General features: G+C 39.4%; 2 protein-coding genes across 4 annotated transcripts in view; both read right to left on the reverse strand.

The window, feature by feature from the left end:
* Positions 1-13,884, reverse strand: part of EDEM3 (ER degradation enhancing alpha-mannosidase like protein 3) — a 31,394-nt gene extending 17,510 nt beyond the window's left edge. Inside the window, exons 1-8 of one of the 2 annotated variants that reach the window (XM_068691252.1) lie at positions 13,577-13,884; positions 11,358-11,403; positions 7,389-7,489; positions 4,791-4,830; positions 4,217-4,329; positions 3,307-3,460; positions 2,012-2,146; positions 393-498 (exon numbers count right to left, since the gene is read on the reverse strand). In XM_068691252.1, coding sequence (XP_068547353.1) covers positions 393-498; positions 2,012-2,146; positions 3,307-3,460; positions 4,217-4,329; positions 4,791-4,830; positions 7,389-7,489; positions 11,358-11,403; positions 13,577-13,737 — 856 coding nt within the window. In that variant the 5' untranslated portion in view covers positions 13,738-13,884. The remainder of the gene's footprint in view (positions 1-392; positions 499-2,011; positions 2,147-3,306; positions 3,461-4,216; positions 4,330-4,790; positions 4,831-7,388; positions 7,490-11,357; positions 11,404-13,576) is intronic. The other variant, XM_068691253.1, reaches the window with a different exon arrangement.
* A 937-nt stretch (positions 13,885-14,821) lies between these two features.
* Positions 14,822-18,182, reverse strand: part of NIBAN1 (niban apoptosis regulator 1) — a 64,952-nt gene continuing 61,591 nt past the window's right edge. For both annotated transcript variants that reach the window (XM_068691244.1, XM_068691245.1), the window contains one exon: positions 14,822-18,164. In XM_068691244.1, coding sequence (XP_068547345.1) covers positions 16,438-18,164 — 1,727 coding nt within the window. In that variant the 3' untranslated portion in view covers positions 14,822-16,437. The remainder of the gene's footprint in view (positions 18,165-18,182) is intronic.

Consider the following 18,182-nt stretch of genomic DNA (forward strand, 5'->3'; position numbering starts at 1 on the left):
CAAACATGCATCTAAGCCAGCTGCACTTTTCTCATATGAAAATATTCCTACTGACAGCCATATACAAACACAGTCTTATTTATATTTTCACTTTGTATTTATAGTAGAATCTCTCAGAATTTATCCCAAGGCATTCCACTCTTGGTATTAAAGTGATTCAGAAAATGCTTTCTTTACATTGAAAAATAATAGTTTCTCAACAAAAATACTCTTTTAGAGGAAAGCCAGGCTTTGTTTGTTTCTCCAGCTCTCAAGTACGTAATACAACTTGCCTATCCTATTAACATTTTAAAATAGTCTACAGAAAGGCAGAGGGGGAAAGAAACATTAAGATTTTTTCCTTGCCCCAAACCACCTGTAATCACTGATTCTGGAGTCAGAATATCACACACCTTTGCGAACCCAGTCTCCAGTGTGGATATTAATAGTAACGCCCACTAAATTACTACTGCGCTGCCTCTTTTCCCAAATGAAGTCAAGCGCTTTCCGTGCATACTCCTGTAAAAACAAGAAAACTCATTAAAGGAAATGGTAACTCATTAAAGGAAACTATAAAGACTGTTTATTCTTTTGTCTATTAAAATTAAGATGCTATGAAGTAGTTTCATGTCTAACAAAACTGTAAAACTCTGTATTAGATTACACACACTTAAGTAGAAGAATGTTTAGTCCACACTTCACATAAATAATTATTCTACTGCTGATTAGAAAGAGCAGTGCTTGTGTAAGCAACTATTTGCCAGTATGTTCTTAGGAAAGTCATAAACATCCTTCTACATGTTTACTACTGTGAAATGGTGCCTACAGACAGGACAGTGTAACCTCATTCAAAAATATTTCAAGAAACATAATGGCCTTCTAAGCAAAATTATGTCTTTTCAGACATCTCAAGGTGGAGCAGCAACCCCTGTTAATTAGTATACAAATTGTATGCATTCTTTACATACATGCAAAGTAACTTGACCAAACCCCAAACAGAGGCTCAACTTTGCTTTCATGAAATCAAATGCCATATTGAAAGATCAAAAAAAAATTATAATCTGAAAGAGCTTGCTTTATTTAGTATCTTTATATATATACACACACACACACATATATATATACACATATATGTGCATATATACTCAAACATTTTCATTCATCTTTCTGTTGTCCTTATACCCCTGGATAGGTGTTATACAACTTCAGTGGGGCTACACTAATTGAGGGACTTCTGAAAATATACTCTTTAATGTACAGCAGAACAACACGATACTGATAGTTTTATGATTTTCTTTCTTTATAAAAGGGAGTTATAATTGTTTTACTATTTTAATCTTTCCTGCTTTGTGACAAAGAAGATGGAAAAATATGTCATGAAGATCAGGTTTGCCCTAAAAAATTCAAAGTAGAATTCTTACCATATTAAAAACTTTGATATTATCTAATAGCGACTGCTATATATTGTCACTGCTTTGTATTCTTCAACTCACTGAATATCTAAAGAGACTACAAACTAAACTGAGCAAGAGATGCTAAGTAGTAGATAGTAAGTCTCAAAAAATGGCAAAAAATTAAAATCAGTGAGTACACTATCTATACAGGCACTAGGAGACAGTTTTAAGAGTGCCAGTGGGATATTTATTACTACCAGAGATACATGGCAAAATAATTACAAGCATGATTTATTTTCCTTCCTTAAGTTGCATATTGAGGTACCACTTTTCCTTTTTCTAGTCCTGAACCCTCTACCCAAAAACTATGCAAATGATATACTTTAGCTAGAGTCTTCAATACATTTGTTTACTTCTGCATTACTGAAATTGCTTTGAAACAAAATCAGTTCCTGTATGTTCAAAAAAAAAAAAAAAAAAAAAGAGGGAATGCTTTTGGAAGAAGCGCACAAACAAATCTGAACATATGCAAACTTCTAATGCAAAACAGTTATTATATACATCCATTCAAAATTATTTTTTCAAAATTGCAGAAAACAAATGAATACCTATTATGAAAACAATGGTAAAAAACAAACCTCAAATATAGATGTTCCTGTGAATCGGCTTAATGCAGCAAATTCAAGGATCAAGGTACCTGCACAAGCTGTACAGGTGTCGGTTTCTGTTCCCGTTCTTGCTTCTGGATGTCTTACACCAAATTTTAAGTTAACCTAGAGAAAAGTAGAGATTATTACCTTTATTTTTACTAGCTGTAAGAATTTATACTCCTGTGTAGAGAAAATTCATCCTGCCATCTGTACAGCAACTAGATCATCTATGCTTTTTCCAAGACAGAAAGATCACTCCCTCCCCTCCTCAATCAATTCAGTTTTGCTCTGCTTCACCATATACTGTCACCTCAAACATGCATATAAAATTTCCAGAATTACCTACAGCAAAACTAGGACTGGCCCCAAAGCCTGTTGCTTGGTTCACTAGACATTTGAATAAAAAGAATACCACCCCAAAAATAAAATTCTAGCACCTTATTAACCTTCAAACAAGAAACTCAACAACATTGGAAGTGCTCGTGGAAATTAAGCTGTGTAGACATCTCAATATTCCTGGCTCCAGGGAATATACCAGGCAGATGGACCCGCTTTTGTACCAGGCACAACATAGCTTTCTGCACTCTAGAGAGGGCCATCTCACCAGAATTTTGAGAAACACTGAACATTTTGAATTGGACATTTTCAGTAGAGCCTGAGTCTTTAACTCACAGGAAAGTTTCCAATCAAAGCTACATCCCACAGTGTAGCAGGAGAACATAGTGTCAAAGCTACATACTGAATGGATGATATACATAGAATATTTTTCTGTCATTCAGAGAATATGTACCACACTTTGAATACAACAACAGATTTTATATTAAATGAATATTTTTAGATTACAGCTTTCCAGTTACATTTGCCCTCTTTAAAAAAAATCAGATGTAGACCATGAAGACTAATTAGTTCTGTGCTAAGTTGCATGTGCTTGCAAGTTGATCTTTTACTGAGCGATATGTACCAAAACAAAAATTACTCTCAGATACTTGATAGTGCCTGTAGGAGCAAGAGATCAGCAGACAGTGATTAGACAAGATTTATGCTGTTATTATTTACCCATGACAACATGTATAAGAGTTGGCAGAGACGGAAATGCAGGGATTCAGAGTATCAAAAGCTGTATTTTAAAAATAGTAAGTAGCATGTATTGAAAACAAGAAATTTACAAGTTTCTGTTTTTCAGTACACTTAAATATACAAGTGAAGTCAGAAACTGAGATTAAAATGAAAGAACAAAAATTTTCCTTATGGAAATACTCAGTTGCAGAAACCACAGAACTTACTCTTGGATAAGGGAGACCACTAGTGGTGTTAAAAGCAGGTAAAAGCTTGTAGCCTAGTTCCTTCGCCATGTGCAGAAGTTCACCATTGTACCACTGCATATGTTCACCTTTTTCTTTCAGCATAATTGCCACCGAATGCCCACCTAGGAGACCTCTAAACACAAGAGAAGATATCCACAGTTCAACAGGTATATCCATCTACCAGCAATGCAAGAATTTCTATCGTGTAAAGGACCATATGCAAATAACTGTGCTATGTTCACATGGCTATAGTTTTCAGAAATGCTTAGCAGATGCAACTCCAACCACCATCAAGATGAGGTGTTGGTAATTTGGAAGCAATTCTTATTGCTTAGGACTCAGCCCCAAGTTACAGACAAATCATGGATTCATAAAGAAAAACAGCTTTCTTGACCAACAAAATTCGTTAAGAGAAACAAATAGCACTTCTAAAACTGCATATAAATAGCTTAAAATTAACCTGCTCTGATGCTGCTACGAGCAGGAAGTTGGACTTGAGACCTCCAGAGGTACCTTCCAACCTGAAATAATTTACAACTCTTAAGTTTTGAAATATTCTCTCTCTTAAATCAAGTATTGAGCAGTGCAACCTTTAAGACTATTTCCATTAAAAAACACTGCTACCTCAGCACACACAGGCTTTTTTTTTTTTTTAATTACAGATACTGCATCTGCAGAAGTCAGATGGGTTCAACTTGATTCAGCACCACTGCATCAATTCCTGCCTAGCATTTTAAAATCTTTTTTAGGGCAAATTATGTTGAATTATGCTAACTGCCAAAGGAACAAATGTTTTTAAATGAGGTGAAATAGCACATGAAGGTAGACCTTCAGGACATTGAACTAAAATTGAGTTTTAAATAATTTTGAAGACATGAAAGTTACTCACCCAAGGACTCGTATGTTGGTTTCAAAGACAGATACAACTATGTCGTTATCTAAGTTAACATCCTTTATTACTTTTTTTACAGCCTCTTCAAACTCTTTGGTTTTATTTAACACCTGGAATACAAATGTAACCAAACATTTAGGTTCCACCACAGCTAGTACAGTCACACTCAGGTGTGGAAGAACATTATTTATTTATTTTTTATTTATTTAAAAATAAATAATTCAGTAGATACTAAGAGGTGTTCACTTATATGTCAGCATGTTGCCATGGATTATAATTGAAAAAAAAAATCTTGCATACATTTTTGTTAAATTATAGCATAAGAAAAGACAAAGCAACAGTGAAATACAGAAGAAGTGTTCCAGTATTATTCTTGCAATGAATTACGAACACCATCACCACAGCATTTGCAAGTTCTTAGAAGCAATAGCCATTTCCAACAGATGGCTAAAGATTAAAGGTGATGAATGATATACATTTTTAGATTCCTTTTTTGCTTAAAAAAATATAAGTCAGAACAGCTAAAGATCATTTTTTGTTTTATAAAAGTTTACCAATACATTAAACTTACCACAAGAGTGTCCAAGGTATCAATTAAGGTCAGTGAAAACCTATGAAATAAAATTTAAAACAGATTTATTATAGATCTGTATGTTTCAAAATTAAATCATATAATCATATTTTATAGTAACTAAGACCATGGAAGAAACTGAATTGTCACCAGCTACTGAAAAACTGTGCATGTTTAACATCAAAATTAATATCCTGCTGATACTTAGTTTCTTTCCTTTTCAGTGACCAGAATGGTTGAAACAAAACTATGATTATAAAGATTCTTTTATTTACTGCAAAACTTTTAAAGGTATTGTAAGCAAATTAAGTTTTTATTTCTCGTCTCAAATCAAATGTACTGAGAAGAGACCCAACGGAACATTCAACTCTCAACTCCCCACCCCCCCTTTTTTTTCAATGAAGAATGTTGACTTATTAAACGCAATAATAGAGTTTATTTACTTAGGAAAATCAAAAAGCCAGACCAAGCTAAATTTCTCCTATCAGAAATTGTTCCAAATATGTATTTCAGGAAAAGCTGCAATTTATTGCAATCAAATTCAGTGTTACAACTAACTGGAGAAAGAATAAAGGAAGTGCTGTTATTTTGTTATGAAACTTCTGCATGTGATGTAATGGAACAGGAAAAGGTACAAAATGGAGCAGCAAGGGCTCTTCTGTGGGATAAATACCTACACATGTCATTAAAAGACAACACCTGGTGCCCAGCTACAGTTGGATGCATACGGTTTGAACAGCAGTATTGCAGTAAGGGTTGTCCCAATATCCTTCTCTACAACCATTTTAGTGCATACTAAGATGGATGAGCACTTGGCATAACCCAATAAAAGCGCTCTTACGTTAAGTAACTTGTAACATGCGTGGAAAAGAATATGCACAGTAAGAAGCACTAAAGGTGAAAACTTGGGAAACAATCACAACTGCCTATTGAAGAACACGTGTAATGAACTTAAGCACAGTGCCTCAAATTTTGGGTACTGTAGGCAACACGACTGTGCATGAGGATAATTAGCATTGCAGCTAAGTGGTCATATACTGTCACTTTTTAAATTTAATTCATAAAGATATAATGGCATTGCATGGGTGTCATTCTACAAGAGAAGGAGACTAACTAGTGGGCTATGCATAGCTGAGTAACAAATATGGAACTTTTTCCACAAAAAAAAGGGTAAAATTGTGTATTACACAGCTGTAGAGAAGCCTGCTGTATAGGTACACTCCCCAGCCCTACAGCAAAGTACAACTGACCTAGCTGTCTCATCCTGTGATTTATTTTTTTAAACTACATTCTGATTGCAAAGAATGGTGTAGAACACGACTGATGAGCCAGCTGGCAAGAAAAAGTGTTATATATCAAATCTGAAATACAAACACTGCTGATTATTAGGACCATGAAAAGCACGCATACAGAAAAATAAATACCCAAACTATTCAATGCACCTATGAGGCGGAAAGGTATTTTCACTCAAACAATAGTATGTTACTATGTAAGTAAAGATCATTAAAAAATGGATGACCAGATTAAAAATAAAATTTCTTGACATTTCTTTCTCATCAGTCATCTCTCTCAATACCTCCAAGGTCAATCTGTCCAATTTTAAACAGATGGTGAGATTATATAGGAATCTCTAGATTAATGAAGTTTTCTACATTACCAGAAATAACCAAAACGACATGCTCAATATCATATAATGTATTAGATGAGGTACTTAAGACAAGCACTTCACCTTTGATTAACGCTATTCTGCTCAGAGGCACTAAGCAGTGACATCAATAAAATCAGTGTCTGCTTTTTTTTTTTTTTTTAATTATTTGCTCTAGGAACATAAAGCAAGCGCACACAGACATTTGTAGAAAAAATTACATTCAGAGTAATTCAATTTGGCTTTGCTCAATTTAACTTGGAGAAACTGTACCTTAAATCCACGTGTTGTTTGACAAAGGATTAGTAATTTATATTTCAAGTTATCTTAAGAGAAAAATTGTGAAGAATTTCTAGGTCTGAAGTAATGGTTTACACTCAGGCCAAGGCCTCAGGCTACCATGCATGTGATAATCATTTGACTAATTACATTTTCAGAGAGCTTTCTACTTAAAAAAAGCATTTTATATATCGCTTATAAGGCCAGCATAGTGGATAACACTCTACTGCTCTGTGCAGCTGATAATTAAACCTTATAAACCCTATTTAAGGCTCAAATTTACTAACACCATAGATGGGAGCTCACTTTGGAAGGCTCTGCTACAGAAAATACTTGCAGAATGAATTTTAAAAGTTATCTTTGTATCTTGTTCACCTGTCAATGCTCTCTTCCTGATTAAGGTAATGTTTCACATCAGTTAACATCATGGGAGGAAATAAAAAAATGCAATTATTTCTGCCTAACTGGGAAGAAAGTTAAACAATCACAGTTTTCTAATAGTTTTTTTTTTTCTCTCCTTCAAAGCAGAACTTTTGAGACAAATTACTGATTTATGTGCACCCACAGAATTGTTTTCAATATTAAGCTTCTGTATGTGTTGACTGAAGAGACAAGTTTTACAAGCTGCAAATTGTACGTAGCTGTTCACATATATCAGTGTTTCAAATACTGACTTTCCCAAGGCATCATCCACGTCCCCTCGACTTGGTTCCTGACCCCGTACTCGTCCACGACAAGTTAAAGGCATGAGTTCATCAGCTGGATATGCATGCTCCTGAAGGGAAACAAAACAAACAAATGAAGTTATAACTGTCACAGCCATTCCAGGAAATTCTCAGAGCTTGTTAAAAGGAAGCCCAATGCTGCTGTGCTTCAGTAAAACCTGCATGACTAGCCAAAACCGATTAAACTGAACAGTATGATAGGACCTCTCTACCATCTCCCACAGAAGTCTGGAACAAATAATGGCACATCAAAAAAAAACAAAACAAAAAAACAAACAACCCCAAAAGTCATAACCCCACCAATTACCTTGAAAAGTAGTTCTACTTTCTAAAGCAAGGTTCATATGACGCTTCCTATAATGTTCCTTAGGTGGAAGTCACCTCAAAGATGAGCTGAAGAACGAGTACTAATGCAGATGTTATTGAGTGACTGGTATTTCATGGAAAAATCAGGGGAATTAGATCTTAAAGTCACTTTGGAAACTTTGCCAAGTGAACACAAGCGATTCAGGGTCACAGTCAGTACCTGATACGAGAACTCACTTGGAAGGTAAAACAGGAATTTGGTGAATCACTACACAAATCAGAACAAGAGATGACATTCACAAAAAGCTTAACGAAACTAACCCATTTACAAATTCAACGAAGTTTAAGGGTGAAGCATCACTAGATTTTTGGGAGAAGCAATGGTTACCCTCATACTTCTAGAAAAGCACAAGCAAGCTGTATCGTAACTCAATTTCTTGTCACTAAGGCAGAAATAACAGCAGCGGCACTGTTGCCAAAGTCAAGCCCACTGAACAAAACCCATTTCTACTTTCAGTCAAGTCAGTGTAAGTTTTGTAGGTTTAAACTACCACCAAAATGGGGTATCAGCTGAAATACACACAAATGCGTAACTCATCATTGTGCAATAGATGTTTACTGAAAAATCACAGGAGTGGACAATGACATTCAGAAAGATGAAACTTAAATATCTCTAAATACAAAAATATGCATGGAAATGCTTCTCCATTAGAAGCCCAACACCAGCGAATTGGGACAGAGCTTCTACCTCTTGATTGCATCAGGAAGCCAGCTGGGGTATCGTGCTCTGCTACTTTACTTTCAGCACAGGTAACTGACATGTGGCAGGTTAAAAAAAGTTCAATTACTGCAGCTGAAACTGCAAGTTTCAACACATTATAAACTTATATAAATTATAATTTATTATTTTTTATATAAACTTTATTATATAAATATAAAATTTTTATAATTATATAAATATAAATATATTTATATTATATAAATATAAAATATATATACTATATAAATATAAAGTTTATATTTATATAAACTTTATTATATAAACTGCAAGTTTATAACACATTATAAATCTTTCCAAGTATACAGTACAAAAAATAATCTATATTCAAACACAACATAGACAGGCAAATAAGGAACATTCTTCTATAAATAAACAGCTCTTACAGCAACTTCTTTTGAAACTGATGGCTTGTTTCCCCATCTACCACATGGGTATTTCGGTTTTTGCATGACTTTGTTCTCAAGTTCAACTGCAAAAGCCAGAATCTGGATCATTTTAATACAGTTCAGATGTTCCTGAATATCTGTGCAAAGTATTCAGAAAAACAGATTAAAGAAGTACATGACAAGAGCCATGTCAAAACTAAGATCTCTGGCTTAAATTATGGAGAAAAAAGGTGGCACTAAAAGAAGAAAACAGACTTTTTATCTTACAGTATCATAACGGACAAGAAGAGTTTTGAAAAAATAAAAGCTTGTGTAGTCTACCTAGAGCAGGAAAGGCTACTTCAACAAGTGGTTTCCCAACTTTTAACTTCTCCCTTTCAGGTAACCTCAAAGGGAGCAGAAAGACACATTTAATATAAAATACAGCACATATTACATACCGTAAACATACCTCAGAAAAATATTATACAAATGTAGCTTGAGAGATACTCTGGAATTTCTACACATTCTGATAGAAGCACTGATCAGATTTCCCAGTATCTGGGCTGTAAATTCAGTGCAGCATGGTACTTGAACAAAGTAAAAAGACACACTGCTGCTAGTGCTGCAAAGCAAGAAATGCCTCCACACCTGAAGTGACTGACATTTTCACATTTTCTTTCTGACAGGCAAGAATAAAACATCCCAATTATTATAAATATTGTCGAAGGACTGAAAATAACAACAGCTTTTTATTCAAAGCTCCTGTTAATATCTGGAAGAAAAAAAAAAAAAACATCTGGGCAAAGGGGTTTCCCCTTTGCACATAAGGACAGATTTTCAGTCTTTCAGCTATTCAATTCTAAAATAAGTATTAATAGAAACAGAAAATCAGAACTTTTCACCTGGCTGTTTCAAAAGCAGCTGCAAAACCACTTTATTTTCTTGCTGTCAGAATCAAGCCTGATACTCTAATCTTTTCTTCAGCATTGAACAAACAAGCCACATCTCTGTTTGTTCAGTGTTCCAGCATACGTGGCAAATAAATATCCTTCTGGTTCAGAGTTTCCAGGATAGCCAAAGTCATTCTCCTGAATCCAGAATTTTCTTGCGTCAGATGCAGCAAGACACCTACCTGTTTCTAGTCGATCACAATGAACAGTAAGAGCACAGATCCTTTCTACAGCCAACTTTTTATACAGTTTTGCCAAATCCTTAAGAGTTTTTACTTCTGAATGTCATGAGAAAACCAAGCCAAGTGATTTTTAACAGAACCAGGGCTCAAGTAAGTAGTTACAAATCAACACCAAAATGCCAGACGTTTAACTGCTAAGGTGTCAAAAGCAGGAGCTCAGGAGTTCAGAAGGAACCTGTACCCATTTTGAAAATACTCTTGGTGTTTATTAATTCTGTACCACTCATGCAGTGTATAAATGTGTAACTCACAAGCTTCCCCCCCCCCGCCTTTGTTTTAAATGACAAAATCGTGATACAGAAGTTGGGACACGTGGCAAGATACTGTCAAAAAACTGTTGAGTTTGTCCTGCAGGAACTGGTGCAACTTAAAAGAGAGGTTTCTGTAACAGCCATAAAGAATATACAAAAAAAGATTGTTTCGTAAAACTATGCAAGAATACATATTTGATATTACTCACATTTACAGCTTCTACTCAGAAATATATTATTTAGAGTATATCTGAAAGTAACTATCACTTGAGGAGTCAGTCCACTGAATAATTCCTTATGCTGTAGCACATCAAGCCTAAGCTAACCTACTTCAAAGTTGATTAGATTGCAAAATGGCTTCACGTACCCAGAACGTGAGGACACCTAAACAGAAAAGTTACAAACCATATTAGAAGAAACCTTGGTAAGTGTGGCTTGCTGCCATATGACAATCACATACCCAGAAGAGGGTACAATGCGCAAACAAGACACCTAATCCTCTTTTTGTTCTACTATGTTCTACAAAACATACTCGTTTGTAAAAAAACAAAACCTACCAAGTTGTATCTAGCATGTCTTTCTACAACAAAAATACTTAATTTTAGCCACAAAATAGGATCGTTTTGTATTCTCCAGAATCAGATAACAGGTTCTCTCAACCTTCCTGTTTTCACTGTGAGTCTGGAATTACAGACCCAAGAGTTTAATGAAGACGAAAACTGCTCATAACCTGATGGGAGAGAAACCAGTCTGAGGAAGCATCAGGCAGAGATTAACAGTTACAGCTAGCAATTCCTAGCCAGCATTCTGAAATCCATTGACTCTCCTGACACTGCTCCTCCTGAAAGATTTGTTCAATTCCGTTTAAAGGATATATGGATGCTCTTATTTATTTTAGTGCTGTTTTCCCCAATACCTTCCTGCTATTTCTCTAGAACATCAAGTACTGTACCCTGCTTTCTCTTCCAGGTCAGCAATAACAGTTCCAAAAACAATTCAACAAACAGGTATTTTCCTTACCATATAATTGCTGTACGCATGGTCAAACATTTCCAGCACTTGGTTTCTAAAAAACAAAACAAAAAGTAAAGAGAACAGCATTGGTGGTCTGCATCACAATGTCCTTTACCATGCTATCTTAGAACAGCAAGATGTACTACCATAATCTCAGTCTCAGTAAGTAACAGCTCCTCTGCTAGTGTACTCTATTCAAGTAAATGAAATAAAGCAAAACAGTTTTCCCTAATCTGGCTGCTATTTGGCTTTTCCTTTGCCTAACACAAAATTAAGTATTTGGCATGTGGGGACTCTAAGCCTCCTGTGCTTCCTCTTCAATAGCTGTAGATGTCACTAACATGTTACAGGCAGAGACGGGACACGCTCCTTGCTCAGCAAAAGCCAGCATAGAGAGTTATGTTCATCCTGTAATCACCCACACTAAAACCAACTGACAGAGCATTAAATTCTGATCTGTGATTCAGATAAGTGATGAGATACACATCTTCCTTGCATTAGGAGTCTTGGCAAGCACACAGTAAAGAAAATCCTCAGATACATTTATTGCATGTTTTTGAGAAGCAATCAAGGTGAGGAGCACTGCCATATAGAACAGGGCTGCCTTCCCCAGAGTGCACCACTTCCACTTGTACCTAACTGCTTTACTGAGTACCTACCCATGCTAATTTCTAAGCTAACAGCTATATAACTCACTCTCCGCTGATAAAACCAGACCCAATAGACTTGGGTCTGGTTCAATGTCTTGGGTCTAGTTCAATGATTTGAAACAAAGCAGAGGTTTGCACTCCTCCAGTGAGCCAAGCCATCAAAAAAAAAAAAGGACAGGATGCCTTTTCCTGGTACTTTGGAGGCTTCATCCGACCTGCAGTGCCGGCACCTGCTGCAGCATTCAAGCACCAGCTCCACCAAGCACACCAGGCTGACCTGCAATTTAGTACACACAAGACTTCTCACAGCTTTTAGCTCTCTACATGCAACTTGCTTTTACAGGACACTTTCTGAAAGGACTTCTGTGACTGACATAACCTTGTCCTGGAGCAGAGGCACGGCTTACCTGCAGTAAATGACCCAGCTGAGAGCCCCCAGACACAATCAGTGGCAAGACTGCTTGCACACACTAGGGGCATCAGGAGCATAAAGTTGAATTTATGAACACAAAAAATTTAAACCAAAGGGGGAAGTTTAAAGTCATTAAGTAGTGACACGAGGAAAGCACACAACATATGTACCCTGAGAACCCAAGATGCAGAGGCCAACTAACTGTAAGCATTACCAAAGTTAAATATCTGCTTAGGTCAAGTGATATTAAAATAACTGAAAGTCTCCACAGTGCTTTCCCTACACATATTGCATCATTATTCTCTGCAAATGACCAGTTGATGTGAACACAATGACAGTGAAGCTGCTCTGGCAATAAACGAAGATCATGCTAAGCTTGATTAAAGGTCTGTCTAAAAAACCAAACTACTTCATGCAGTGCAATACATTGCCACCTACATTATAGTCTTTATCATGCAACTAAAAGCCATATTAAAAACCAATCAGCTTTCTACACATACACAAAAAGAACCTATGGTTCTAATGTAGCATGTCAAGGCTCACAGGAAGAGATAACCCATCTCAAATTGCTGTACCTTACTGAATGATTCATACAAACATAAACAAGCTCCCAGTTGTGATTTTCCTTGGCTTCGTTATCTGTGCTTTGATTGAGACATATTCTGGGCCTCTTGCACAGAATTTTATTAAGATTGTTTTGCAGCACAGCCTGAGGCCAGCTGGGCGCTGGCACAGGCTGCCCAGAGCCCTGGTCACAGCCCCGAGCCCGCAGGAGCTGAGGACGCGCTCGGGCACCGCTCTCAGACACGGGGTCTGCTTGTGAGGGGCCCTGTGCGCAGCCAGGAGTTGGGCTCGGCGACCCCCTCGCGGGTCCTCTCCAACCCGGGCTCCGCTGCGGACCAGGGACGGCTGCAACCTTCCTTCAGCCAAGGAAGCGGGCAGAACCACGCCAAACTCCCCTCTTCATCGCTCCCACCCCCCGCGGTGCCCAGGTGCGGCCGCGAGGCACCCGCCCGGCCGGCACAGGGGGGGAGGCTCACCTCCGCCCGCCGCCAGCCGCAGGGCCCCGAGCGGCAGCGGCAACCCCCGAGGCGGAGGGCCGGAGCCGGCCAGGGCCCGCCGGCAGCGCCCGCGGCCCCGTCCCCTCCCCGCCCCGCGCTCACCCCAGCCGCCGCTTCTCCTCCTTGCTCATGGCCCCGGCTCCCGGCGCGGCCGCCAGCACAGAGGAGGCGGAGAGGAGGCCGAGCGCCAGCAGCCTCCACGGCCGCCTCCAGCGAGGCCCCCGCTCGCCGCCGCCGCCCTGGCAGCCCGCAGCTCCGCTCATGGCCGCGGCCGCCCGCCCGCTGCCGCTAGGCCCAGGCCCGGCCCCGGCCCATCCCGCCCCTGGCGGCGCGGCGGCCGCGGCTCCCGGCGGCGGGGCCCGGCCCGGCCCGGCCCTCCCGCGGCGTAGCCAAGGGAACGGCCTCGCGCCGCCGCTTCCGGGTTCGGCCCCGCCCCAGCGGGCCAATGGGAGCGGGCCGCGGCGGCGTGAGGGCGCCGGGGCCACGTGACCGCGGCAGGCGCGAGAGGCGACGTGGACAAAAGGGTGGGGAGAGGCGGGGCCGGACTACGACTCCCGGCGTGCTTCGCGCGTGTACTGCTGCCGCTCCGCAGCAGGCGGCTGCCGCGCGGTTGCCGGGAGCTGTAGTTCAGCGCCGCCCCGCGCCGTGACCCGGCCCAGAACCGCCCCGCTGACGGCGGAGCGGGCGTTGTTCCCCTCAGCAGCGCCGTGCGAGGCGGCCTGCCCGCCGCCATGCCCCGTGCCCCTGCAGGGCTCCCGACAGACACAGGGCAGGAGCTCCTGCCAGACACGGGCCCGGCTTACCGGCCGCTGGCCTCGGCGTTGCTGTCACCCCGACCCCATCCCCACACCCGCTGTCAGCCCAAGGCCATCACCCTGATCCGGGCCTGCCGTAGGAATAACTCAAAAACGGCTGTGATGGGAGCGTTCATGCTAAATATTTCTTGTACTGTGGATGTACAGATGTCCCTAATTCACGTTGGTCATAAACAGCTGGTGTAGAGCACAGCTGCTTTTGCAGAGCAACCGTCGCCGTCCTGCCATCCGCTTGTGCACACATCTTCATAAAAAGGTCATGTCCCCTGTTCCGTGACATTGCTAAAAGGGACTGCCACTGCCCAACTAACACACGTTATAAACTTGAAGTCACTTAATGTTTAGTACCAATTAGAAATAGCTAATGATTTGTTAAATAAAAATAAATAATAAAACGAAGAAAGAAAAACAAAAGAAATAAAAAGCTGACAGTGAAATAACTAAGTAATTTTGCATGAAGGAGGAAACTATTCGAAAGTACTTTTGCAAGGAAAACATACGTCACATTAATGTTTGTACACCGCACTACAGCTTCTGGAATAAATAGGAGTTGCATTTATTTTACAACAGTGACACTCCACTCTGTCAAGTTACTCAACATGTTCCACACTCAGGCAGTAATATTTGCCTGTTCCTCCAGTATCCATTCTCTGTTAGTATTATAGCAGATTTTGATTGCATTAAATAACAGACTTTACACAGGTTGTTAAATGCCAACAAATATTATGCTCTCTGGAGTTTGTTATTTCTTCCCGTGTCTTCATGAATGCAGATCCCTCAGTCCTTTGCTTACTGTGATTATTATTAATCTTGCTGTCCTGTACAGCCTTATATTTATTCAGAAAGAGTCAGAAACCCCAAATCAAATGTGTAAGGTGCCCTACAGTGACCTCTGAAGTGCAGTCTTTATCTCTAAAGCCCAATTTGTTACAATGCTGTTTTTCATTTCCAAGCTTTTCTGTGCACAGTCTTTATATTGTGTGTGCAAATAATGCTTGTAAGCCACTTTGTGCATAGATCACAATTTGATGTGGATGATAGTATGCTGGCTATGAAAGCAACAAGTCTCATTTTAATTACTGCTTTTGAAACTTGATTCTGCCTTCCAAAATCTAAGCACAAGTGAATAGCCCTTAGCTGATTTTTGCTTCACTTAACTTCTCTATTAGAAATTACATGCAATCATCATAATATTTCACAATTATTGCAATTTATGATGTAATTTACACACCTAGAAAGCCCTACAAAAGTGAGTAACTCAAGTCAGTAAGAATGTGAATGGCAGGACTCCTAATATTTGGTATTAGATAGCTGTAAGTGAATATATTTTATGGTGGGAAGTAAAACATAAGGATGCTGCCTTATGGTTATAGTTATTGTAAACATTCTCATCTTTCCCGTCTATAAAATAAAATAAAATAACTGTAAAGTGCTCTGGAAGGCTAAATAACCGAGAAGTACAGAGTTGGACTGAGAAACGTGCTCCCATTTTTTCCCCTTTTTAAATATAGCAATAAGAAAAAAAATCAGAAAAGTCACTTGTCTTTAATACCTGTCAAAACTTCATAATAATTATGTTATCAGTTTGCAGAGTTTGCTCAAAGTGTGGCTTTGGAGCAACCTACTAAATTAACTATCGTGTTCTGTTTAACTACTAATGGTTTTATTTATTTCCCATATACTGCATGCAAATACTAAAAGCATCTGTGAATAGCAACGTATGTACCAACCATCTAAGACTCTTAACAGTACTGTCAAATCCATGCATTTCAAAATCATGAGCCACTCCCCAGTTAAAACACCTAAGAAGTTAAGTCTTAAGTTGTTAAAATAACTTTATAGACAGGGGTGAATTGCTTTTGAAGCATTCAGTGGTGATATTTTCAAACTTTTCTATAACCATAATAGGCAGCAAATTTTAAGTGAAAGATGAGGTTTCCCAACAGCGATCCGATTTTAAGCAGTGAGGGCTTTAACTGAAAGGAAACCTATCACCTATCACTCAGGAAGAGATCTGTGATAAAACTGCAAGCTGGTAATACCACAGTACAGCCCGTTTCCTCTAGCTCCAATTCAAGTAAGTATTCATGATTAAACAGGGATTACTGAAGCAAATAAATCCTATAGGGCTGGGCTGAAAAACACTTCTTACTCTTCAGGGTTTTGCTGTACATAACTACCTTCCCTGTTTTCTTCTGTGAAAATATCTTGTACTTCTGAGCTTGTTATTTCCGTATGTGAAGATGATTCATCTTCTGGCTTCCCTTTGCCCTCACCAGGCTCAACACCTCCTGTGACTTGTATGGCACTAACCTCTCCCTGATCCACCACCAAAGAAACCGGCACATCTATCAGTCCTGTTCTTGGCTTTTCTGTATTCAAAATAGGCACTTGTGCTGTGTCTGGATTTTCAGCAGGATTATGAAAAAAGCTCTCAGTCCCTACCTCCACTGGGACAGCATGACTATCCTCTGCTCCTCCTCCATTCCTATCTAATCTTTTGTCTTCAGATACATTTTCAGTGTGTTCTTCTGGCTGCAATCTGTCACTGTCACAGCCTTCCGCACCCGTGTACCAAACACTTTGCTTCATCTCGACTTCTGATTTTACCACTTGAGGTGTATCTGAGATTTCCACCAGCCATTCTACTTGTGCCGTACTGCAGCCCGCCTTGGACACATTCACTAAATTCTTACCACCTTTCCCCAAACTAGATGAAGGTGGTCGGTCCTCCTTGAACTCTGTGCTTTCCGCTGCATCTTTATTCATCATCATCTGTCTTACTTCTGTTTCTGCCACAGCTATTTTGCTTATCTCATTCCCTTCATGCTCTTGCAACTTTAAAATCTCACCTTCACAAATCTCTTTTATATTCTCAGGTGGAGTATCTGCTGGTAATTCAACTACTGCCATCAGCAAATTCCTTATCTCATTCACATCATCAGGGGATTTACAACTCTTTTCTTCTGACTTGCTTTCTTTCTCAGAATCCTCCCCAAAACCTCCTTTCCCTGTGTTTTCATCCTGACAAGTAACCCTCATGTCAATACTCACTCCTGTGCCTTTATTTTCTTTTTTACTTTCCTCTTCAAGCCCTGTTCCTACTGCATTTTCACTCTGTGATAATTCTTCTGTAATCCCTTTTTCTACCTTGATTTTCATTTCGTCATTTCCTAAAATCTCTGCTTCTACTACATTATCATGTGGGGAAGTCAGCTTGATCTCAACAACTTCTTCCTGTACTTTGCTTTCTTTTTCAGTGCCACCATCAAACGCTGCATCCGTTGCTGTTTTGTTCTCAGAAGTTGCCTTCTCCTCTACTGCTTCTTCATGTACCTTAAGTTCTTTTTCAGGGCTGATTCCAAAATCTCTGAATGCATTTTCAGTCTCCAAAGCTACTTTTTCCTCCACAACTTCTTGTTTTGTAGTAAGCTCTGTCTTAGTGTCCCCTACGAAGTCCTTTTTCACCATGTCTTCCTTCTCCAAAGCAGTATTTTCCTCTGGAACTTTTTGTTTCATAACGGTAGCTGCAAGGGACTCCTGTTTCTCACTGATATCTGTAATGATCACTTCTTCATTTTTGCTTGCCTGATTACCAGCCATATTAACAGAAATGACTGCCTCTTTGTCTGATGGTTTGCTATCATCGTGATCCTTCTCCCAGGAAATCTTTTCAGTCACAATGAGTGTCTCCTCACTTTGAGTGTCAGTATCTGACATCTCTACTCTGGCAGTGGAAGGCTTCTTAGCGGGAGTGGTTTGTGCTGATCCCGAAGGGGTCTTCAGGTCAGTTAAACTGGACACACTTTCACAGGGCAAGTTCAAGTTATCTTCAAAGAGGTTGTGCTTCTTCAGAATGGCAGCTTCTTTTATCACTAAATAAAACAGAAAAC

This window comes from Anas acuta, chromosome 8 (genome assembly GCF_963932015.1).
Source record: "Anas acuta chromosome 8, bAnaAcu1.1, whole genome shotgun sequence".
In the NCBI taxonomy this organism is placed as follows: domain Eukaryota; kingdom Metazoa; phylum Chordata; class Aves; order Anseriformes; family Anatidae; genus Anas; species Anas acuta.